At 35.8% G+C, this 22,736-nt stretch overlaps 1 protein-coding gene across 11 annotated transcripts in view; it reads left to right on the forward strand.

Moving 5' to 3' along the window:
• Positions 1-22,736, forward strand: part of MYO9A (myosin IXA) — a 281,728-nt gene that overhangs the window by 46,537 nt on the left and 212,455 nt on the right. For 9 of the 11 annotated variants that reach the window (XM_036842812.1, XM_036842811.1, XM_036842815.1 and 6 more), the window contains 3 exons: positions 4,362-5,275; positions 10,700-10,794; positions 13,419-13,481. In XM_036842812.1, coding sequence (XP_036698707.1) covers positions 4,436-5,275; positions 10,700-10,794; positions 13,419-13,481 — 998 coding nt within the window. In that variant the 5' untranslated portion in view covers positions 4,362-4,435. The remainder of the gene's footprint in view (positions 1-4,361; positions 5,276-10,699; positions 10,795-13,418; positions 13,482-22,736) is intronic. The other 2 variants (XM_036842813.1, XM_036842814.1) reach the window with 1 other exon arrangement.

The raw sequence follows: 22,736 nt of genomic DNA on the forward strand, positions 1-22,736 counted from the left end.
GTGGGAGCTCGGAGTCCTAACCACTGGACTGCCAGGGAATTCCCTGCGAGTGATATTTTGAGGCAACCCCTTCTTTGTAAACACAAAGCAAAGACTGATAAACTAACAAAAAGAGAAAACTGAATTGACATAAATGGGGCTCAAAAAGGTAAACATTTCTATTTTGGAAAGAGAATAGAACACAAAGCAGTGACTGTGGCTTATGTCTGGGAGCTTGCAGGGAAAGCATCTGAGGTTTTGGCCTCTGAGATAATGTGGAAGTGTCATTGGAATTGGGCTCATTGTTGGTAACCAAGGGCCAGGGTAGGTAGGGCTCCTCTATTGAAGAAGGTATTTCTGAGTTTAGCTCTGGGGGTGCCTTTTTTTTTTGGCCGTGCCGTGCGGCATGCAAGATCTTAGTTCCCCGACCAGGTATCGAACCTGTGTCCCCTGCATTGAGAGCACGGATTCTTAACCACTGGACCGCCAGGGAAGTCCCCTGGGGCTGCCATATTATTCACCTTTTAGATCAGACTGCAGTTATGCAGTGCATCTCCTGAAATAGTACCCAGCACAGCCTGCATGACTGTAAGGAGTAGCTTTGCTGCTTTCTATTGCCAGAAGCCACAGTTTATATGAGGCCTTATACCTATGGACTCAGGAGAACACAAACATAGCTTTACAGCTAGAAACCTCCTAGCTTAAAGCATATCCTTACTGTTACTGCAGGGCAGATCTCCTGATTTGAATAGGCCAACTGTAAGAAAAATATTTATGAGATAACTGGGGAAATCACACACTGACCAGTCGTATTAAAAAATATTAATCTTTAAAGGTGTGATTAATGGTATTGTGGCTTTGTTTAAAAAAAGTAGTAAATAGTGGGTTCTTAGTAAATGCTGGTATGAAAAACAAAAGTCTTCCATCAAAAAGTTCACCTCTAAAGCTAAGTTCTCAAACAAATTAAGTCATCTAATGCTGAGAAACATGAAATAAAATCAACAATCAGAAGAGCAGTTCACGCTGATGACATTAAAATATGAGTCTGAAAAATATCAGATTATATATTATTTAGGATTTTCAAGGAGGTGAGTAGTATCTCTTAAAACTATATGAAAATGACAGAAACCTTAGAAGTGAAAACAGTGTGATTAAAAAGAACACATGGTGTTCATGAATGGGAAGTCAGTAGGATGTCAGTTTTTTCCAGTATTAATCTGTAAAGTCATTGCAATGTCCATCAAAACGCCAAAAGGTTTTTTCATTGTAGTTGATATGCTGATCTTAAAATTTTTATAGAACATAACCAAAGTAACATTAAAGAGGAACAAATTGAGGTGATATGCCCTCCAGATATCAAAACTTATAATAGAGCAGTAATAGGTAAGACAGGCTTATTGATGGATAAATAGACTAGTGGGAAACAGTACAGAGCCCTGAACAGATTGATACTTATCTGGAATTTGCCACATGACAGAGGTGGCATTATAAGTCAGTGGGGAAAGATTAGATTCTTCATTGTGATGCTGGTTCAGTTGCTAATCTGAATTGACTTGAAAATAATTACAAGCCCTATCTCACAGCATACATGAAAATAAGTTCTGTATGTGTTAAAAGACCTACATAAGAAAAACAAAATTTAGGCCTTTTAGAAGAAAATATAAGATAATAACTTCATATCCTTAGGATAAAGGAGGATTTTAAAAAACGATACCAGGAGATAATAGTATGTAGGTTTTAGAGCCAGACTGTCTGCTTTAAATCTCATCTTTATTACATTTGGTCAAGTTCTGTAAAATTTCTCTGTTTTCTCATTTGTAAAATGAGGATGATGATGATAAAAACAATCCTGAGGGAGGAATTGTGAGGATTAAATGATCCATGTGCAATGCTTAGAAAAATGACTAGTACAAATAAGCACATGATAAGAGTTAACTGCAATTGTTGTTAATGTTGCTTCTTAAAAAAGAAATAATAACCTATAAAGTATTGATAAATTTATTAAAAATAAAACTTCTCTACAACAAAAGGCAATATGAACAAAATAGAAAGATAAGCTACAGAATGGTAGGAGATATTTGTCACTTATTCAGCTGAAATTGATTAATATCCAGGATATATGAAAAATCATTCAAATTAATAAGGAAAAGACAAGTCAAAAGGGGAAAATGAATAAACAATCATAGCCCCAATGGCAAATGATAGGATAAGTGTTGCCCCTCCTTACTAGTCATGAAGGAAATACAAATTGAAGTAATGAAATACCTTTTTACATTTCTTACATTGGCACAAACTCAAGTCTGACAATACTGACTTTTGGTAAGGAGGCAGAGAAACATGAGCTCTTCCTACACCGGCTGTGAAATAGTTGGTACAACTGCTTTGGAGAGCATTTTGTTACTATCTAGTAAAGTTGAAGGTGCTTAAGGTCCAGCAATTTCACTCTTAGGTCTACAGTCCAGAGAAATTCTAGCAAAGGTACATGAAGAGACATGTATGAGAATTGCAGCATTGCTTTAATAGTGTAGTACTGGAAACATTTTAAGCGTTCAGTGGAAGGATTTAGTGTAGTAGATTGATAAATTGTGGTTTAATTAATAGTAGATTGATAAATTGTAGTATAAGCATACAATGGGAGTTTTTGAAAAATAGACTTTATTTTTTAGGACAGTTTTAGGTTCACAGCAAAATTGAGTGGAAAGTACAGAGATTTCCCGTACATCCCCTGCCTGCCCCCACATATGCGTAGCCTCACCCATTATCAGCATCTCCCACTAGAGTGGTACATTTGTTACAATTAATGAGCCAACATACCATGTCATATTGCTTGGCAATTAATGAATGTTACATGTATCAGCATTTATAAATAGAAAAGACAATGTTAAGTTATAGTGAGATGCAGACTATTTGGTATAGCATTTTTTTTAAAGCTTAAAAATTGGAAACAATACTACCTATAATTTATGGGGACCCACATATGTAGTAAAAATATAAAAGCATGTATGGGAATAATACCAACCTCAGGATAATGGTTACCTCTGCAGAGCAAAGGAGGGAGCTTTAATTATCTCTCTAATATTTTGTTTGTTTATAAAATAATCTGGAGCGATTACAGCAGTTTTCAAACGGTGAATTTGGGTAGTAGATTTATGGCTGCTTTTTATATGTTCTGTAGTATTCTCTGCTTTTGAAAGAGCATCTAGGAAGAAGGTAAACAGAGTACCTTCATTAGAGAGGACTTTGACAAAAGTAGTGTAGTAGTACGAGAGAAGCAACTGAAGGTATTTTTCTTTTTTAAAAAAATAACAGCATCTATATGTTAAAGGATGCAATAAGTGAAAAGGGAAAGATGGATAGCATATGGGAGCTGTTTTTTGATGGGGCAAGATACTGTTGGAGATGCTAAGAAATGGGAAGGATCTGGAACATTTTCTCTGTAGACAGAAATGGAAGAACAGAGATGAGATGAAAATAGGAATACATTTTGAGTTGGAGAAGTCATTTAAAAGAAATCACTGTTTTCTCAGTTAGGCATAAAAGTTGAAATCATTCTTTTAGAGGTGTGATATATGTGGGGTTTGAGAAAATTGGAGGGTATGCAGAATACTTGTAAGAAATGAAATAAAGTTAGATAAAAAGGCAGCATTGAAGGAAAAGGGAAGGTTGAATAAAATTTGTAATGGTGCCTAGTTGTATCATTTTGTCAGCTTTGTTCAGCAAGCCAGGGGCAGGATCAATTTTGTTGCTCCCTTTACATCTTCACCTTAAGGGAGACAGAGTCCAGAAGTCCTTGAAAATATGTCTCTTCTATAGCAGGTTTCTCTCATTGTTTTCTTGGTTATAACTTCATCTAGTTTAATTTCTGTTTATCTGAGCTCATCTTCTTGCTGTTTTTAATTTCACAAATTTTTGCTCTATTGATGCACTCTTTCTCGGTTTTGCTTTAACTTTAAGAGCTTTTGGGTGTGGGGTGATTAGATTTGTGTGACTGTTCTGTCCATCTTAAGCCAGTCTTCAATGAGGCTCTTTTCATATATAAAGAAAGAACTTGATTCTATTCCCAGGTACCTTAGAAACATTCAAGATAGTAGAGGACAAATTAATTTTTATTTTTATTCTTTGGGTTTTGAATTATTAATATAATAAAAGACTGAAAAAATTTTGGCTGTTTTAGGAAGTGTGCAGATTTGGACAATAATATGAAATATTATGTGATCTCAACGAGACTGTCTTCAAGAACCGTCCTTATACTAAGAGAAGAGTTAAGATTTTTTGTCCTAAAAGATGTAATCAACTTGATTGTTAAGCCTCTTTTTTTGAGCTTCAGAAAACAGTGACTGTGTAATGTGACTTCTTAATGTTTCACATCTTTTATGTTGCAGCAGTTCTTTTGCCACGAAAATGATTTGTGCAGTCTTGAACACATACTATCCATGCTGATGGGACAGGATCCAATATGAATATAAATGATGGAGGAAGACGACGCTTTGAGGATAATGAACATACATTACGTATATATCCTGGGACAATTTCAGAAGGGACAATCTACTGTCCAATTCCTGCCAGAAAAAACTCCACGGCTGCTGAGGTGATTGACTCTCTTATAAACAGACTTCATCTTGACAAAACAAAATGTTATGTTCTAGCAGAGGTAAAAGAATTTGGTGGAGAAGAATGGATACTCAATCCAACAGACTGTCCAGTTCAGCGAATGATGTTGTGGCCCCGAATGGCTCTGGAAAATCGCTTGAGTGGAGAGGACTACCGTTTTCTTCTGAGAGAAAAAAACCTTGATGGATCAATCCATTATGGTAGTCTTCAGTCATGGCTACGGGTAACAGAAGAACGTCGCAGGATGATGGAACGGGGTTTTCTTCCACAGCCTCAACAAAAAGACTTTGATGATTTATGTAGCTTACCTGATTTGAATGAGAAAACTCTCTTAGAAAACCTACGAAATCGCTTTAAGCATGAAAAAATTTACACCTACGTTGGCAGTATTCTAATAGCTATTAACCCATTCAAGTTTCTTCCTATTTATAACCCCAAATACGTCAAAATGTATGATAACCACCAATTGGGAAAACTTGAGCCTCACATTTATGCTGTGGCTGATGTAGCTTATCATGCCATGCTTCAGCGCAAAAGGAATCAGTGCATCGTGATTTCAGGAGAGAGTGGTTCTGGGAAGACTCAAAGCACAAACTTTCTTATTCATCACCTTACTGCCCTCAGTCAGAAAGGATTTGCCAGTGGAGTGGAACAAATTATTCTTGGAGCTGGACCAGTACTTGAGGTAAGTGTGTAGAAATACTTTTCTTACTCTTAAACATATCTTTAAAAAAATTAAAATTTGTTAGATGTGAGAAAATGAAATGAAACTAAATAGAAGTATAGACATCATTTTTAGTTACCAAGGAAAACTGGAAGATAGGAAAGCAAAAAAAAGCAGTGTGGAAGATTGAAAGGTGTGACAGTGGCAATATTTTTTTCAAAGGATGTCTTTGGGCCATTTCAAAGGATGCAAAGGAAAGTTGATTGGAGTCAGATATATCCCCCTGTAAAGGGAGATAGCAGGGGCAGGACTCCTGTCTGTATTGGATTGTGGAAATAGGTAGTTGGGGAATATAGTCTTGTTAATATATTTTTATCTTTGCAGCCTTAAAATCTGTGCCTAGGATTGAAATTCTAAGGGTTCATTTTTGAAAACGCAGAGAATATGGGAAAGATTTTTTAGTTCTGTGTTTTAGAAGTAATACCATCAAGGGTAGAAAGGAAAGAGAATACACTGTTTTTGTTTTAGAGCTGAAAGGAAAGGTAATATTACTTGTTTTTTGAAAGAGATTTTTGTGAGGTATAATTGCACATATTTAAAGTGTACAATTGGATAAATTTGACATATGTATTGATACATACCCATTAAACCACCACCACAATCAAGATACTGAACATATCCATTATCCCTAAAGTGTTCTCATATACCTTTGTAATGCCTCTTTCTCACCCTTTCTAGCCCACTCATCTATAAGAAACCACTTATGTGCTTTCTGTCACTGTAGGTTAGTCTGTACATTCTATAATTTTATATAAATGGAATCATGTAGTATGTACTATTTTATGTTTGACTTCTCTTACTTGGTTTAATTACTTTGTGTGTGTGTCAATAATTGATTCCTTTTGCTAAGACAGTATTCCATTGTATGGATATACCACACTTTGTTTATTCATTCATCTTTTGATGGACATACACATTGTTTCCAGTTTCTGGCTATAACACATGAAGTATTCAAGTTTTTGTGTGGACATATGCTGTCTTTTCTCTTGGGTAAATAGCTAGGAGTGGAATGACTGGGTCATATGATAGGTATCTGTTTAACTTTTAAAGAAACTGCCAAACTTATGTATAAATTGTACATACCATTTTATATTCCCACCAAACAGTATATACAGTTTCAGTTATTCCATATCTTTGCTAACCCTTGATATAGTCATTCTTTCTAATTTTAGCCATTCAAATAGGTATACAAAGGTATCTCATGATTTTAATTTGCATTCTATAATAACTAATGATGTGAGCACCTTTTCATGTGTTTATTTGCAACGTATATATGTTCCTTGGTGAAGTGTCTGTCAGAATCTATTGCCCAACTTGTTATTGTTGTGTTTTGAGAGTTCTTTGTGTATGCTGGGTGCAGATCTTTTATCAGACATGTTTTGAAAATATATATACATTTTTCCCAGGTTTAACCCTCTCTTTTTTAAAATTTAAATTTAAATTTTTTTATTTTTTAATTTTTTTATTGAAGTATAGTTGATTTACAATGTTGTGTTAGTTTCGGGTGTACAGCAAAGTGATTCAGTTATACATATACATACATATTCTTTTTCACATTCTTTTCCATATGGTTTATTACAGGATATTAAATATAGTTTCCTGTGCTATACAGTAGGACCATGTTGTTTATCTATTTTATATATAGTATATAGTTTGTATCTGCTAATCCCAAAGTCCTAATTTATCCCTCTCCCTCTTCCACTCCCTTTCCCCTTTGGTAACCGTAAGTTTGTTTTCTATGTCTATGAGTCTGTTTCTTAGCAGTCAGAAACTTCCAAAAAAAAAAAAAAATTGCCCAGGACCAGATGACTTCACTGATGAATTCTACTAAACATTTAAAGAAGAATTAACACAAATCCTTCAAAAATTCTTCCAAGAAATAGAACAGGAAGGAGGAACACTTTCTAATTTTATAAGGCCCAAAATATTTCATTGATACCAAAATTAAACAAAGACACCACAACAAAAGAAAATTACAGACTGATATCCCTTGAAACACAGACATTCTTAAAGCAATACTGGCAAACTTAATTCAGCAAAATATAAAAAGAAGTATACACCATGGTAAAGTAGGATTTCTATTAAGGAATGAAAGTTTGGTTAAACAATACAAAAATAAATATATTATACAATATTAATAGACTAAAGGACAAAAGCCACACCATCATCAGAATAGATACAGAAAAAGCATTTGACAAAAACAACACCCTTTCATGATTAAAAAAACAAAACAAACAAAAAAAACCACACTCTCAACAAACTAGGAATAGGAAGGAACTTTCTCAATCTGATTAAAAACACCTATTAAAAATTATAGGTTAACAACATACTTAATGGTGAAAGACTGAAAGCTTTCTCCCTTTGATCAGAAAGAAGTCACAGATGTCTGCTCTCACCATTTCTTTTTTTTTTTTTAATATTTATTTTATTTGGGTGCACTGGGTCTTAGTTGCGGCTCACGGGCTCCTTAGTTGCGGCTCTCTGACTCTTTGGCTGAGGCATGTGGGCTACTTAGTTGCGGCACGTGGACTCCTTAGTTGTGGCACGTGGACTCCTTAGTTGAGGCAGGTGGGCTCCTTAGTTGCGGTGCGTGGACTCCTTAGTTGCAGCTTGCTGGCTCCTTAGTTGTGGCATGTGAACTCTTAGTTATGACATGCACGTGGGATCTAGTTCCCTGACCAGGGATCGAACCTGGCACCCTTCATTGGTAGCGTGGAGTCTTAACCACTGCATCACCATTTTTTTTTTCCTTTTTTTCTCTTTCTCGCTCTCTCTTTTGGTACTGAAATATAGTTGATTTACAATGTTGTGTTAGTTTCTGGTGTACAACAGAGTGATTCACTTATACATATATACACATATTCTTTTTCATATTCTTTTCCATCATAGGTTATTACAAGATATGAATATAGTTAGTTCCCTGTGCTATACAATAGGTCCTTGTTGTTTATTTATTTTATATGTAGTAGTGTGTATCTACCAATCTCAAATTCCAAATTTATCCCTCTCCCACCCCCTTTCCTCTTTGGTAACCACAAATTTGTTCTCCATGCCTGTGAGTCTGTTTCTATTTTGTAAATAAGTTTATTTGTGTCATATTTTAGATTCTACATATAAGTGGTATCATGATATTGCTGTCTTTCTCTTTCTGACTTCACTTAGTATGATAATCTCTAGGTCCATCCATGTTGTTGCAAATGGCATTATTTCATTCTTTTTTATGGCCGAGTAGTATTCCTTTGTGTATATATACCACATCTTTATCCATTCTTCTGTCCATGGACATTTAGGTTGTTTCCATGTCTTGGCTATTGTAAGTGGTGCCACTATGAATATAGGGGTGCATGTATCTTTTCAAATTAGAGTTTTCTCCGGACATATGCCCAGGAGTGGGATTGGTGGATCACATGGCAACTCTATTTTTTAGTTTTTTTTTTTAACAAACACACCTGTGGGAAAAGGTTGTTCTCAGTGAGTGATCTTCAAGTCAGGTCACAGAAAGATAGCCCTTTGAATGAGGTTTTCTAGGAAAATGCCAGATAGGTCAAATTGTGAGTTAACTGTGGGACAATGCTTTAACTCTAACCCTAGTCTGATCTTTCCAGTGGCTTCTAGGCTAGACTGCTTTTTTAAAAAAACCCTGTAATTGTAGGGTGTCAGTTTTCTTTTCAGTGTGGAGCTAGGGAGAGGGAATTGGTAATCAGGTAAGTTAAAATGCCACCAGTACCTGCTTTTCTTACCGAGATCCAGCTGTTTTCCTTGATTAAATGTTCTTCTACAAAGGATTATTCCAAGCCCTTGTTAATTTCTAGAATCATCAGAAAGTTGATGTTACTTTTGACAAATAACAATTTTTGTTAGTCTTATTTGTCTTATGAAGGGGAGAGGAATTTCAGAGATCTTTACCATTTTCTCTGATCTCATCCTCAGTAATCTTTTCAAGAGGTCTAAGTAATAAAATGTATTTTATATATTTACTCATGTGGTTACTATTTCTACTGTTCTCTATTCCTTACGTTGATCCATATTTGAACATGATAGCATTTTCCTTCTGCATGAAGGACTTCCTTAGTTCTTTTAGTGTGGGTTCACTTACGATAAATATTTTCAGATTTGTATATCTGAAATTGTCTCTTATTTGCCTTTATTTTTTAATGATTTACTTTAAAAAGTAGATATTAAAATTAAAAGAAATAACTTTACAGTAAAATTCTTTGAATTGTAAACATATTAATTTGTGTAACCATTTATGGGTGTAGGTACAGCGTAGTTCCACTACCCCAGGAAGCTCCCTCATGCCATTCCTTATCTTCATACCCTCTGCCCTCCCATCCTCCCATAACTTGTGGGAACTACTTGTTTGTTCTTCATTGCTGGTTGTTGTTTTTTTTTCCCAAAATGTCATATAAATGGAATCATACAGCATGTAGTGTTTGGAGACTGGCTTCTTTTATTCAGCATTATGTCTTGAAGATTTCATTTAAGTTGTTGAATATGTGAGTTCAACAGTGGGTTCTTTCTTTTAAATTTAAATTTAAATTTTACTGAGATATAACTTGAAATAAAATATAGCCATTTAAAATGTATGGTTTAGTGAATTTTGATAAATGCATATACCCTGTAACCACCATCATACAATCAAGCATAGAATATTTTCATTACCCCTTGTGTCCTTTTGTAGACATTTCCCACCCCCATCCCCATTCCCAGACAGCTTCTAATCTGCTTCTTGTTACTCTTGTTTTGACTCTTCTAGAATTTCATATTACAATATGTACTCTTGTGTATGGTTTCTTCCACTTAGCATAATGTTTAATATTTGTCAGTGTTGATGTCTGTACCAGTAGTTCCATCTTTATTGCTAGGTAATATTTCATTGCATGGTGTATACTTTTGGTTATAACTTAGGAAACATATATTTTTCATTCTTTCTAAAATAGTACTGTCATTTTGTTTTAAGTAGATATAATAAAGCGTAGTACATTATGTAATGAAACTTTATTTCCTTTATACTGTTCTAGAATTGTAATTCTTTTGATGTAATTATTCTTTTCCTAGCCCATTGCTATTTCAGTTAAGCAAGATTTAAAAAATATATATGTATAAATATATCAAGAATATTTGCTGGCTCTGGAATGTGAAAGTGAAATCTGATTTGTAATGAGCAATAAGTTTTTAAAATTAAGATTTATTTTACTGAATAGCATAAAATACAGTCTACTTGGTTTCATTTCAAATATTAGTTGCTTTCTTTTACTTTACCTGAACTATGAAAGTGAATTGCTTTTCTACTATCTCTTTAACATTATTTTCTCTTTGAGCTGATCTAAGCAGGATTTTCCATTTTTAAAAAATAAAATTAATGAGAACTCTTTATTTTGACAGGCCTTTGGAAATGCAAAGACAGCTCATAATAACAATTCAAGTCGTTTTGGCAAGTTTATTCAAGTAAATTACCAAGAAACAGGCACTGTACTTGGGTAAGTAGCAGTAGCAGGCTTTGGAGCATGTTTATATTTTTGCCATTGCCCCTTCATAAACCATAGGTTGTTCATTTGCTTTTTAATGAGAATAGTGACATTAGTGTTTATATTAAATTTTTTTCTTCTCAATTATTTCTTTCTTTTGGAAAAGTTCAAACCTGAGAAAAGTTCTAGAATAGTGTAACCCCCATACACCCTTAACTTAGATTTATAAGTTTTTAACAATTATATGCATTTGCTTTATCTTTCTATATTATTTGTACATTCATTTTTAAAAAATTGTTTTTGAGTAAGTTGGGCAGGTAACTTGACCCCCTAATTACTGTATTTCCTAAAGCAACCACAATGACATTTTCCTTACTTAATACTATTTTTTTTAAATATCTTTATTGGAGTATAATTACTTTACAATGTTGTGTTAGTTTCTGCTGTACAACAAACTGAATCAGCTATATGTATACATATATCCCCATATCCCCTCCCTCTTGAGCCCTAATACTATTTTATACTTAAGATATTTAATTTTGTCATAATAATAATTCTTATTATACAGTCTGTGATCAGAGTCCTCTGGTTGTGCCAGCAATATTCTTTATAACTTTAAAAAAATTAATAGACTATTTTTAGAACAGTTTTAGGTTTATGACAAAAATGAATAGACAGTACAGAGAGTTCCCATATACCTCTTCACCCTATCCCCCAGTTTCCCCTCTTAATAATATCTTGCATTAGTGTATTCCATTTGTGTTGTACCTGGAATGGGCTTTGATAAATGTATAAAGGTATGTATTCACCATGACAATATTATATGGAATAGTTTCACTGCCCTAAAAATCCCTGTGCTCCACCTGTTCATCCCTTCCCACCCACTAACCTTTGGCAACCACTGATCTTTTCACTGTCTATTTAATAGGTTTGCATTTTCCAGAATGTCACATGGTTGGAATTATATAGTATATAGCCTTTACAGATTGGATTCTTTGCTCCTTAGCAATAGGCATTGAAGGATCTTTCATGTCTTTTATGGCTTGGTTTTATTGGACTAATAAATTTTTGGATAATGGACATCTTTATGCTTTTTAGAAGTGTTTTTTAGTTTTTTTATGTTTCTTGTTGAATTTATTCCTAAGTATCTTATTTTATTTTTAATGTTTTGTTGTTATTAAAAGTGTGATTTTTCTCTTGCATTATATCTTCTGAAATTGCACATTATTTGTATATGTGAAGGCTACTGATTTTTATATTAATTTTATATCTTGTTATAACTTGAGTTTATATTGTTTATATTGTTTATATTAGTTTTACTGTTGTTTCTCTTAACATTTCTAGGTGTATTATCATATCTGCATAAATAAATACTTTAAATTTTTTTCCTGTTCCTTATATCTCTGATTATTTTCTATCTTGTCTGATTACATACCTCCTATACTGTGATAATATTGTTTTAGACCTTTGTGTGAATGCCTTTAATCTTCTTCACTAAGTAGAATACTGGCTTTAGGACATTTTATTGTGTTAATGAATTAAACATTGATTTTAATTTTCTTTGAGTGTTTTTGTCAGTAATGGCTATTGTATTTTATGAAAGGCCTTTTTGGCATCTATGGAAATTAGTTTGATCTTCATTTTTGGATCTATTAATATTATCATTATTTTGCATTCCTGGGGAAAGAAAATCTCACTTGGTCAATACAAAGACACAAACACCCACAGACATACACACACAGACATATTTATACACATACATATGTAAACTGGTTGTTGTGTTCTGCTTGCTAGTTTTTATTTATGATTTTTGTATCCATATTAATAAGTGCTATGTACTCACCCTCTATGCGAGTTCTTCCTTACGTCCTTTTTCGTTCTTGGATTGAATCTTATGTGTCTCTCTTGGTACATCCATAATATTCTGGTCATTGCTGTAAAATAAACCCTATCAATTCAGCATGATAGCTGCTAGTTTACCTATTTTCTCCACTAGTTTGTAAGCCCCTTGAGGACAGGTAGTGTATCACTTACTTCTGTTTGTATCTGTCTGTATTTGAACAGTGCTTTAGCACAGTGCCCAGTTAATGAATACTTACTGAGTAAATTGGTAAATAATAAACTTATTTACCAGAATTTATTCCAGAATGTGGCAACAGCATGGATATATAAAAAAGTATATCTTTGAGCCTTATTTAGTAGTCTGGTCAAACTATAATATCTGAAAGAATGTCCAGTGGTATTGAGCCTAGAAAGAAAGTAAAGTCTTTGTCACGGGAGGGTGACAAAGAATGTACAGTGGTATTGAGCCTGGAAAGAAAGTAAAGTCTTTGTCACGGGAGGGTCTTATGTGCCATGTTTTGAACTTCTGACTTTATTTTGCTTTATTGAAAGAAAAAAAAAAGACCTTAGGAGTTTATGAACTTAATGTGGATGACACTAAGAGTGTCCATGACACAATTATAGTGGTAAATGTACTCTGGAAGGCAGCTATGCTCACCACTATACCACCAACACCGGTGGTACATGTACTCTGGATAGTATTCTTTATACTTTTGCATCTTCTCTGATAAAATATTTGTCTACCTTATATTAAACATTATTATTTATATCAATCAATTTTATTTTTCTTCTAGTGCCTATGTTGAAAAGTATCTACTGGAGAAGTCCAGACTCGTTTATCAAGAGCATAATGAACGGTACATATTTTAATTTGTGTAATTAGATCGAGTTAACGTTTGTATCATGTACATTGACTTTTCAGATCTTTGTATATTATGACCTGTAATTCAGTTTATACCATGTATAACTTTATATATAATTGCTATTTCTCTCATGGGCAGAATACTGTACTTTTTAAGAAGCTGCTAGGAGGTCTTTTTTTTTAATGGGTATATAGAAATGTTGTCCTTTCTAAATTCTAGGCAAACCAGCAGAACAGGAAAATAGTGGTATCTCAGGTGGTATCGTTTTGTGAGCGTTTTGTCTTTGGACCTTTTGTCACATCTTGGTATTCTTTCTCTAATTTGAGAAAAGTTTTTAATAAAGCTCCTAATTTCATTGTAATCTTTGAGGTATATGGAATTTCAGAGATGACATATATGTAACTTTCTTTAGATGAGGAAGCCAAATATCAGAGAGGTAAATGATTTGCTTCATGTTATAATGAGACAAAATGAAGAGCCAGAGTTTGAAGTTAAACAAACCTATATTCAAATATTGGATATGCTTTTAGTATCTCACCTAACTTCTCTGCTTCTTAGATACTTTTTCTCATTTTACAGATGGAAAACTATCCTAAAGTTGTTTAGAGGATTAAATGAAATAACGTTATAAAATGCTCAGTGTAGTCCTTATATATAATAAAATTTCATTAAACATTATCATAATTAATTACCTGCAAGCTTAGGACTAGAACTCAGACTTTTCTGTTAATTTTTTTGTGGCTAGCTGATGAGGAAATCTGAATTAGAGATGTTTCAGAATGAAGGGAAGAGAGTTTGGGGAAGAGAATAGTCTCCTAAAGACTTGTAGAGCTAACAGATACTGCTATTAGAAGGTTATTAGTAACTTTTTCTAACACATTTTAACAGAGTGGTAGTGATATAAGCCTGGTTTCCTTGGTTTTGAAGAATCAACGACAGGAGAATATCCAGAGCTTATATAAACTGATTCTCTGTTACCTTGCTAGATTTGATTTGTAGATGTATGTATAATCCTTATTACATGTTGCTGGATTTGGCTTGCTAGTATTTTTTTTTTAACATTTTTATTGGAGTATAATTGCTTTACAATAGTGTGTTAGTTTCTGCTATATAACAAAGTGAATCAGTTATACGTATACATATATCCCCATATCTCTTCCCCCTTGTGTCTCCCTCCCTCCCACCCTCCCTATCCCACCCTTCTAGCTAGTCACAAAGCACTGAGCTGATCTCCCTGTGCTATGGGACTGCTTCCCACAAGCTATCTGTTTTACATTTGGTAGTGTATATATCTCCATATATACACTACCACTCTCTCACTTTGTCCCAGCTTACCCTACCTCCTCCCCGTGTCCTCAAGTCCATTCTCTAGTAGGTCTGCGTCTTTATTCCCGTCTTGTCCCTAGGTTCTTCATGACCATTTTTTTTTTTAGATTCCATATATATGTGTTAGCATACGGTATTTGTTTTTCTCTTTCTCACTTACTTCACTCTGTATGACAGACTCTAGGTCCATCCACCTCACTACAAATAACTCAATTTCATTTCTTTTAATGACTGAGTAATATTCCATTGTATATATGTGCCACATCTTCTTTATCCGTTCATCCGATGATGGACACTTATGTTGCCTCCATGTCCTGGCTATTGTAAATAGAGCTGCAATGAACATTGTGGTACATGACTCTTTTTGAATTCTGGTTTTCTCAGGGTATATCCCCAGTAATGGGATTGCTGGGTCGTATGGTAGTTCTATTTTAAGTTTTTTAAGGAACCTCCATACTGTTCTCCATAGTGGCTGTATCAATTTACATTCCCACCAACAGTGTATGAGGGTTCCCTTTTCTCCACACCCTCTCCAGCATTTATTGTTTGTAGATTTTTTGATGATGGCCATTCTGACCAGTGTGAGATGATACTGCATTGTAGTTCTGATTTGCATTTCTCTAATGATTAATTATGTTGAGCATTCTTTCATGTGTTTGTTGGCAATCTGTATATCTTCTTTGGAGAAATGTCTGTTTAGGTCTTCTGCCCATTTTTGGATTGGGTTGTTTGTTTTTTTGATATTGAGCTGCATGAGCTGCTTGTAAATTTTGGAGATTAATCCTTTGTCAGTTGCTTCCTTTGCAAATATTTTCTCCCATTCTGAGAGTTGTCTTTTGGTCTTGTTTATGGTTCCCTTTGCTGTGCAAAAGCTTTTAAGTTTCATTAGGTCCCATTTGTTTATTTCTGTTTTTATTTCCATTTCTCTAGGAGGTGGGTCAAAAAGGATCTTGTTGTGATTTATGTCATAGAGTGTTCTGCCTATGTTTTCCTCTAAGAGTTTGACAGTGTCTGGCCTTACATTTAGGTCTTTAATCAATCCATTTTGAGTTTATTTTTGTGTATGGTGTTAGGGAGTGTTCTAATTTCATTCTTTTACATGTAGCTGTCCAATTTTCCCAGCACCACTTATTGAAGAGGCTGTCTTTTCTCCATTGTATATTCTTGCCTCCTTTATCAAAGATAAGGTGACCATATGTGCATGGGTTTATCTCTGGGCTTTCTATCCTGTTCCATTGATATATATTTCTGTTTTTGTACCAGTACCATACTGTCTTGATTACTGTAGCTTTGTAGTATAGTCTGAAGTCCAGGAGTCTGATTCCTCCAGCTCCGTTTTTCTTTCTCAAGATTGCTTTAGCTATTCGGGGTCTTTTGTGTTTCCATACAAATGGTGAAATTTTTTGTTCTAGTTCTGTCAAAAGTCCCAGTGGTAGTTTGATAGGGATTGCATTGAATCTGTAGATTGCTTTGGGTAGTAGAGTCATTTTCACAATGTTGATTCTTCCAATCCAAGAACATGGTATATCTCATCCATCTATTTGTATCATCTTTAATTTCTTTCATCAGTGTCTTATAATTTTCTGCATACAGGTCTTTTGTCTCCTTAGGTAGGTTTATTCCTAGGTATTTTATTCTTTTTGTTGCAATGGTAAATGGGAGTGTTTTCTTAATTTCACTTTCGGATTTTTCATCATTAGTGTATAGGAATGCAAGAGATTTCTGTGCATTACTTTTGTATCCTGCAACTTTACCAAATTCATTGATTAGCTCTAGTAGTTTTCTGGTAGCATCTCTAGGATTCTCTATGTATAGTATGTCATCTGCAAACAGTGATGCTTTACTTCTTCTTTTCCGATTTGGATTCCTTTTATTTCTTTTTCTTTGCTGATTGCTGTGGCTAAAACTTCCAAAACTATGTTGAATAATAGTGGTGAGAGTGGGCAGCCTTGTCTTGTTCCTGATCTTAGTGGAAATGGTTTCAGTTTTTCACCATTGAGGATGATGTTGGCTGTGGGTTTGTCATATATAGCCTTTATTATGTTGAGGTAAGTTCCCTCTATGCCTACTCTCTAGATGGTTTTTATCATAAATGGGTGTTGAATTTTGCTGAAAGCTTTCTCTGCATCTATTGAGATGATCATGTGATTTTTCTCCTTTTGTTTGTTAATATGGTGTATCACATTGATTGATTTGCGTATATTGAAGAATCCTTGCATTCCTGGGATAAACCCCACTTGATCATGGTGTATGATCCTTTCAGTGTGCTGTTGCATTCTGTTTGCTAGTATTTTGTTGAGGATTTTTGCATCCATGTTCATCAGTGATATTGGCCTGTAATTTTCTTTCTTTGTGACATCTTTTTCTGGTTTTGGTATCAAGGTGATGGTGGCCTCCTAGAATGAGTTTGGGAGTGTTCGTCCCTCTGCTGTATTTTAGAAGAGTTTGAGAAGGATGGGTGTTAGCTCTTCTCTAAATGTTTGATAGAATTCGCCTGTGAAGCCATCTGGTCCTGGGCTTTTGTCTGTTGGAAGATTTTTAATCACAGTTTCAATTTCAGTGCTTGTGATTGGTCTGTTTATATTTTCTATTTCTTCCTGGTTCAGTCTCAGAAGGCTGTGCTTTTCTAAGAATTTGTCCATTTCTTCCAGGTTGTCCATTTTATTGCCATATAGTTGCTTGTAGTAATCTCTCATGATCGTTTGTATTTCTGCAGTGTCAGTTGTTACTTCTCCTTTTTCATTTCTCATTCTGTTAATTTGAGTCTTCTCCCTTTTTTTCTTGATGAGTCTGGCTAATGGTTTATCAATTTTGTTTATCTTCTCAAAGAACCAGCTTTTAGTTTTATTGATCTTTGCTATCATTTCCTTCATTTCTTTTTCATATGTTTCTGATCTGATCTTTATGATTTCTTTCCTTCTGCTAACTTTGGGGATTTTTGTTCTTCTTCCTCTAATTGCTTTAGGTGCAAGGTTAGGTTGTTTATTTGAGATTTTTCTTGTTTCTTGAGGTAGGATTGTATTGCTATAAACTTCCCTCTTAGAACTGCTTTTGCTGCATCCCATAGGTTTCGGCCATCATGTTTTCATTGTCATTTGTTTCTAGATATTCTTTGATTTCTTCAGTGATCCATTGGTTATTTAGTAGCGTATTGTTTAGCCTCCATGTGTTTGTATTTTTTACAGTTTTTTTCCTGTAATTGATATCTAGTCTCATAGCATTGTGGTTGGAGAAGATACTTGATACGATTTCTGTTTTCGTAAATTTACCAAGGCTTGATTTGTGACCCAAGATATGATCTATTCTGGAGAATGTTCCATTAGCACTTGAGAAGAAAGTATATTCTGTTGTGTTTGGTTGGAATGTCCTATAAATATCAATTAAGTCCATCTTGTTAATGTGTCATTTAAAGTTTGTGTTTCCTTATTTATTTTCATTTTGGTTGATCTGTCCATTGGTGAAAGTGGGGTGTTAAAGTCCCCTACTATGATTTTGTTACTGTCAATTTCCCCTTTTGTGGCTGTTAGCATTTACGTTAAGTATTGAGGCTCTCCTATGTTGGGTGCATAAATATTTACAATTTTTATATCTTCTTCTTGGATTGATCCGTTGATCATTATGTAGTGCCTTCTTTGTCTCTTGTAATAGTCTTTACTTTAAAGTCTATTTTTTCTGATATGAGAATTGCTACTCCAGCTTTCTTTTGATTTCCATTTGCATGGAATGTCTTTTTTCATCCCCTCACTTTCAGTCTGTATGTGTCTCTAGGTCTGAAGTGGGTCTCTTGTAGACAGCATATATACGGGTCTTGTTTTTGTATCCATTCAGCCAGTGTATGTCTTTTGGTTGGACCATTTAATCCATTTACATTTAGGGTAGTTATCGATATGTATGTTCCTATTACCATTTTCTTAATTGTTTTGGATTTATTATTGTAGGTCTTTTCCTTCTCTAGTGTTTCCTGCCTAGAGAAGTTCCTTTAGCATTTGTTGTAAAGCTGGTTTGGTGGTGCTGAATTCTCTTAGCTTTTGCTTGTCTGTAAAGGTTTAAATTTCTCCATCAAATCTGAATGAGATCCTTGCTGGGTAGAGTAATCTTGGTTGTAGGTTTTTCCCTTTCATTACTTTAAATGTGTCCTGCCACTCCCTTCTGGCTTGCAGAGTTTCTGCTGAAAGATCAGCTGTTAACCTTATGGGGATTCCCTTGTATGTCATTTGTTGCTTTTCCCTTGCCGCTTTTAATAATTTTTCTTTCTATTTAAGTTTTGATAGTGTGATTAATATGTGTTTTGGCGTCTTTCTCCTTGGATTTATCCTATATGGGACTCTCTGTGCTTCCTGGACTTGATTGACTATTTCCTTTCCCGTATCATGGAAGTTTTGGACTATAATCTCTTCAGATATTTTCTCAGTCCCTTTCTTTTTCTCTTCTTCTTCTGGGACCCCTGTAATTCGAATGTTGGTGCGTTTAATGTTGTTCCAGAGGTCTCTGAGCCTGTCCTCAATTCTTTTCATTCTTTTTTGTTTATTCTGCTCTGCAGTAGTTATTTCCACTATTTTATCTTCCAGGTCACTTATCTGTTCTTCTGCCTCAGTTATTCTGCTATTGATTCCTTCTAGAGAATTTTTAATTTCATTTTTTGTTTTGTTCTTCATTGTTTGTTCTTTAGTTCTTCTAGGTCCTTGTTCAACGTTTCTTATATTTTCTCTGTTCTATTTCCAAGATTTTGGATCATCTTTACTATCATTACTCTGAATTCTTTTTCTGGTAGACTGCCTATTTCCTCTTCATTTGTTAGGTCTGGTGGGTTTTTACCTTGCTCCTTCATCTGCTGCATATTTCTCTGTCTTCTCATTTTCTTTACTTACTGTATTTGGGGTCTCCTTTTCGCAGGCTGGAGGTTCGTATTTCCCGTTGTTTTTGGTGTCTGCCCCCACTGGGTAAGGTTGGTTCAGTGGCTTGTGTAGACTTCCTGGTAGAGGGGACTGGTGCCCGTGTCCTGGTGGCTGGAGCTGAATTTTGTCTTTCTGGTGGGCAGGGCCACATCCGGTGGTGTGTTTTGGGGTGTCTGTGAACTCATTATGATTTTAGGCAGCCTCTTTGCTAATGGGTGGGGTTGTGTTCCTATCTTGCTGGTTGTTTGGCATGGGGTGTCCAGCACTGTAGCTTGCTGGTTGTTGAGTGGAGCTGGGTCTTAGCATTGAGACGGAGATCTCTGGGAGAGCTCTCACCGATTGATATTATGTGGAGCTGGGAGGTCTCTGGTGGACCAATGTCCTGAACTCGGAACTTGGCTCTCCCACCTCTGAAGCTCAGGCCTGACACCCAGCCGGAGCACCAAGACCCTGTCAGCCACACGGCTCAGAAGAAAAGGGAGAAAAGGAAAGAAAGAAAGAAAAAATAAAATAAAATAAAGTTATTAAAATAAAAAAATTTTAAAAAACTGTTAAAATAAAAATTAAAATAGTAATAAAAAGAAAAGCAGAGAGCAACCAAACCAGTAAACAAATCCACCAATGATAACAAGCTCTAAAAGCTAAACTAAGATAAACATATAAATCAGAAACTAGTCAGTTGTGTACAGCAAACCCCTGGTCTACAGTTGCTTCCAAAGTCCACCGCCTCAATTTTGGGATGATTTGTTGTCTCTTCAGGTATTCCACAGATGCAGGGTACGTCAGGTTGATTGTGGAGATTTAATCTGCTGCTCCTGAGGCTGCATGGAGAAATTTCCCTTTCTCTTTGTTTGCACAGCTCCTGGGGTTCAGCTTTGGATTTGTCCCTGCTTTTGAATGTAGGTTGCCCTCTGTTCTTCATCCAGTTGAGGGGCGGTTAAAGTAGCGACTGATTAGGAGGCTGTGACTCACTCAGGCCGGGGGGAGGGAGGGGTACGGAATGTTGGGTGAGCTTGAGGTGGCAGAGGCTGGCGTGATGTTGCAACAGCCTGAGGCATGCTGTGTGTTCTTCTGGATAAGTTGTCCTTGGATCACAGGACCCTGGCAGTGGTGGGCTGCACAGGCTCCCGGGAGGGGAGGTGTGGATAGTGACCTGTACTTGCACACAGGCTTTTTGGTAGCTGCAGTAGCAGCCTTAGCGTTTCATGCCCGTCTCTGGGGTCCGTGCTGATAGCCGCGGCTCGTGCCTGTCTCTGGAGCTCCTTTAAGCGGTGCTCTTAATCCCCTCTCCTCTCACACCCCAATACAATGGTCTCTCGCCTCTTAGGCAGGTCCAGAGTTTTTCTCAGACTCCCTCCCGGCTAGCTGTGGTGCACTAGCCCCCTTCAGGCTGTGTTCACACAGGCAACCCCAGTCCTCTCCCTGGGATCTGACCTCCGAAGTCCGAGCCTCAGCTCCCAGCCCCCACCCACCCTGGTGAGTGAGCAGACAAGCCTCTCAGGCTGATGAGTGCTGGTCAGCGCCGATCCTCTGTGCGGGAATCTCTCCGCTTTGCCCTCTGCACCCCTATTGCTGTGCTCTCCTCCTTGGCTCCAAAGCTTCCCCTTCCCCACCCCCTGTTTCCACCTGTGAAGGGGCTTCCTCGTGTGTGGAAACGTTTCCTCCTTCATGGCTCCCTCCCAGAGGCACAGGTCCCATCCCTATTCTTTTGTCTCTGTTTTTTCTTTTTTCTTTTGCCCTACCCAGGTACGTGGGGGGTTTCTTGCCTTTTGGGAAGTCTGAGGTCTTCTGCCAGCATTCAGTAGGTGTTCTGTATGAGTTGTTCCACATGTAGATGTATTTATGATGTATTTGTGTGGAGGAAGGTGATCTCCACATCTTACTGCTCCGCCATCTTGAAGGTCCTCTCTGCTATTTATTTCTTAATGCTTAATTGAACCTCGTTTAGTTTCCTTTCATTTCAGCCAGAAAAACTCCCTTTATCATTTTTTATGGAGCCCATCTATTAGCTCTGAAGTATATTAATTTTTGTTTATCTGGGAATATCCTAATTTCTCCTTTATTTTTGAAGGATAGTTTTGCTGAATATATAATTCTTGATTTTTTTTTCTTTTAGTACTTTGAATCTGTTTTCTTTCCATGGTTCCTGATGAGAAATCAGGTGGTAATCTTTTATTACGATACCTTGATGAGGCATTTCTCTCATGGTGCTTTGAAAATTTTGTCGTTGTGTTTCAACAGTTTTAATTTGTCTAGGTGTGGATCTCTTTGAGTTTTTCCCTCCTGGAGTTCATTGAGTTTCTTGGATGTACAGATTAATATTTTTCATCAAATTTTGGGAAGTTTCTGGTCATGTTTTTCAAATATTCTTTCTGCTCTTTTCTTTCTTCTCTTTTTGGGGCTCCCATTGTGCATATTTTGGTGTTCTATATTGTGCATGTGTTGGTGTCTGCTTAATAGTGTCCCACAGATCTCTGAGAATGATAATTTTTCTTCATTCACGGTTCTTTCTCTTCCTCAGACTAACTAGCCTTAACTGACCTTTCTTCAAGTCCACTGATTCCTTCTTCTGCTTGCAAATCTTTTGAGCTCCTCTAGAGAGTTTTTCATTTTAGTTATTATACTTTTCAACTCCGAAATTTCTTTTTTGATTATTTTTATAAGTTCTGTATACTTATTGAGAGCTTCTATTTGATGAGACAGCATTCTCATACTTTAGTTCTTTAAAAACATGGTTTCCTTCAGTTCTTTGAATGTATTTAAAACAGCTGATTAAAAACCTTATCTAGTAAGTCTAATGTCAGGACCTCCCCAGGAACAGTAATTATTGAATGTTTTTTCTCCTTTGTATGTGATATACTTTCTTTGTTTGTTTGTTTGTTTTAAATAAATAAATAAATTTATTTATTTATTTCTGGCTGCATTGGGTCCTCGTTGCTGCGTGCGGGCTTTCTCTAGTTGTGGCCAGCAGGGGCTACTCTTGGTTGCGGTGTGCGGGCTTCTCATTGCAGTGGCTTCTCTTGTTGTG

Source organism: Balaenoptera musculus, chromosome 2, assembly GCF_009873245.2.
Source record: "Balaenoptera musculus isolate JJ_BM4_2016_0621 chromosome 2, mBalMus1.pri.v3, whole genome shotgun sequence".
NCBI classification, from domain to species: domain Eukaryota; kingdom Metazoa; phylum Chordata; class Mammalia; order Artiodactyla; family Balaenopteridae; genus Balaenoptera; species Balaenoptera musculus.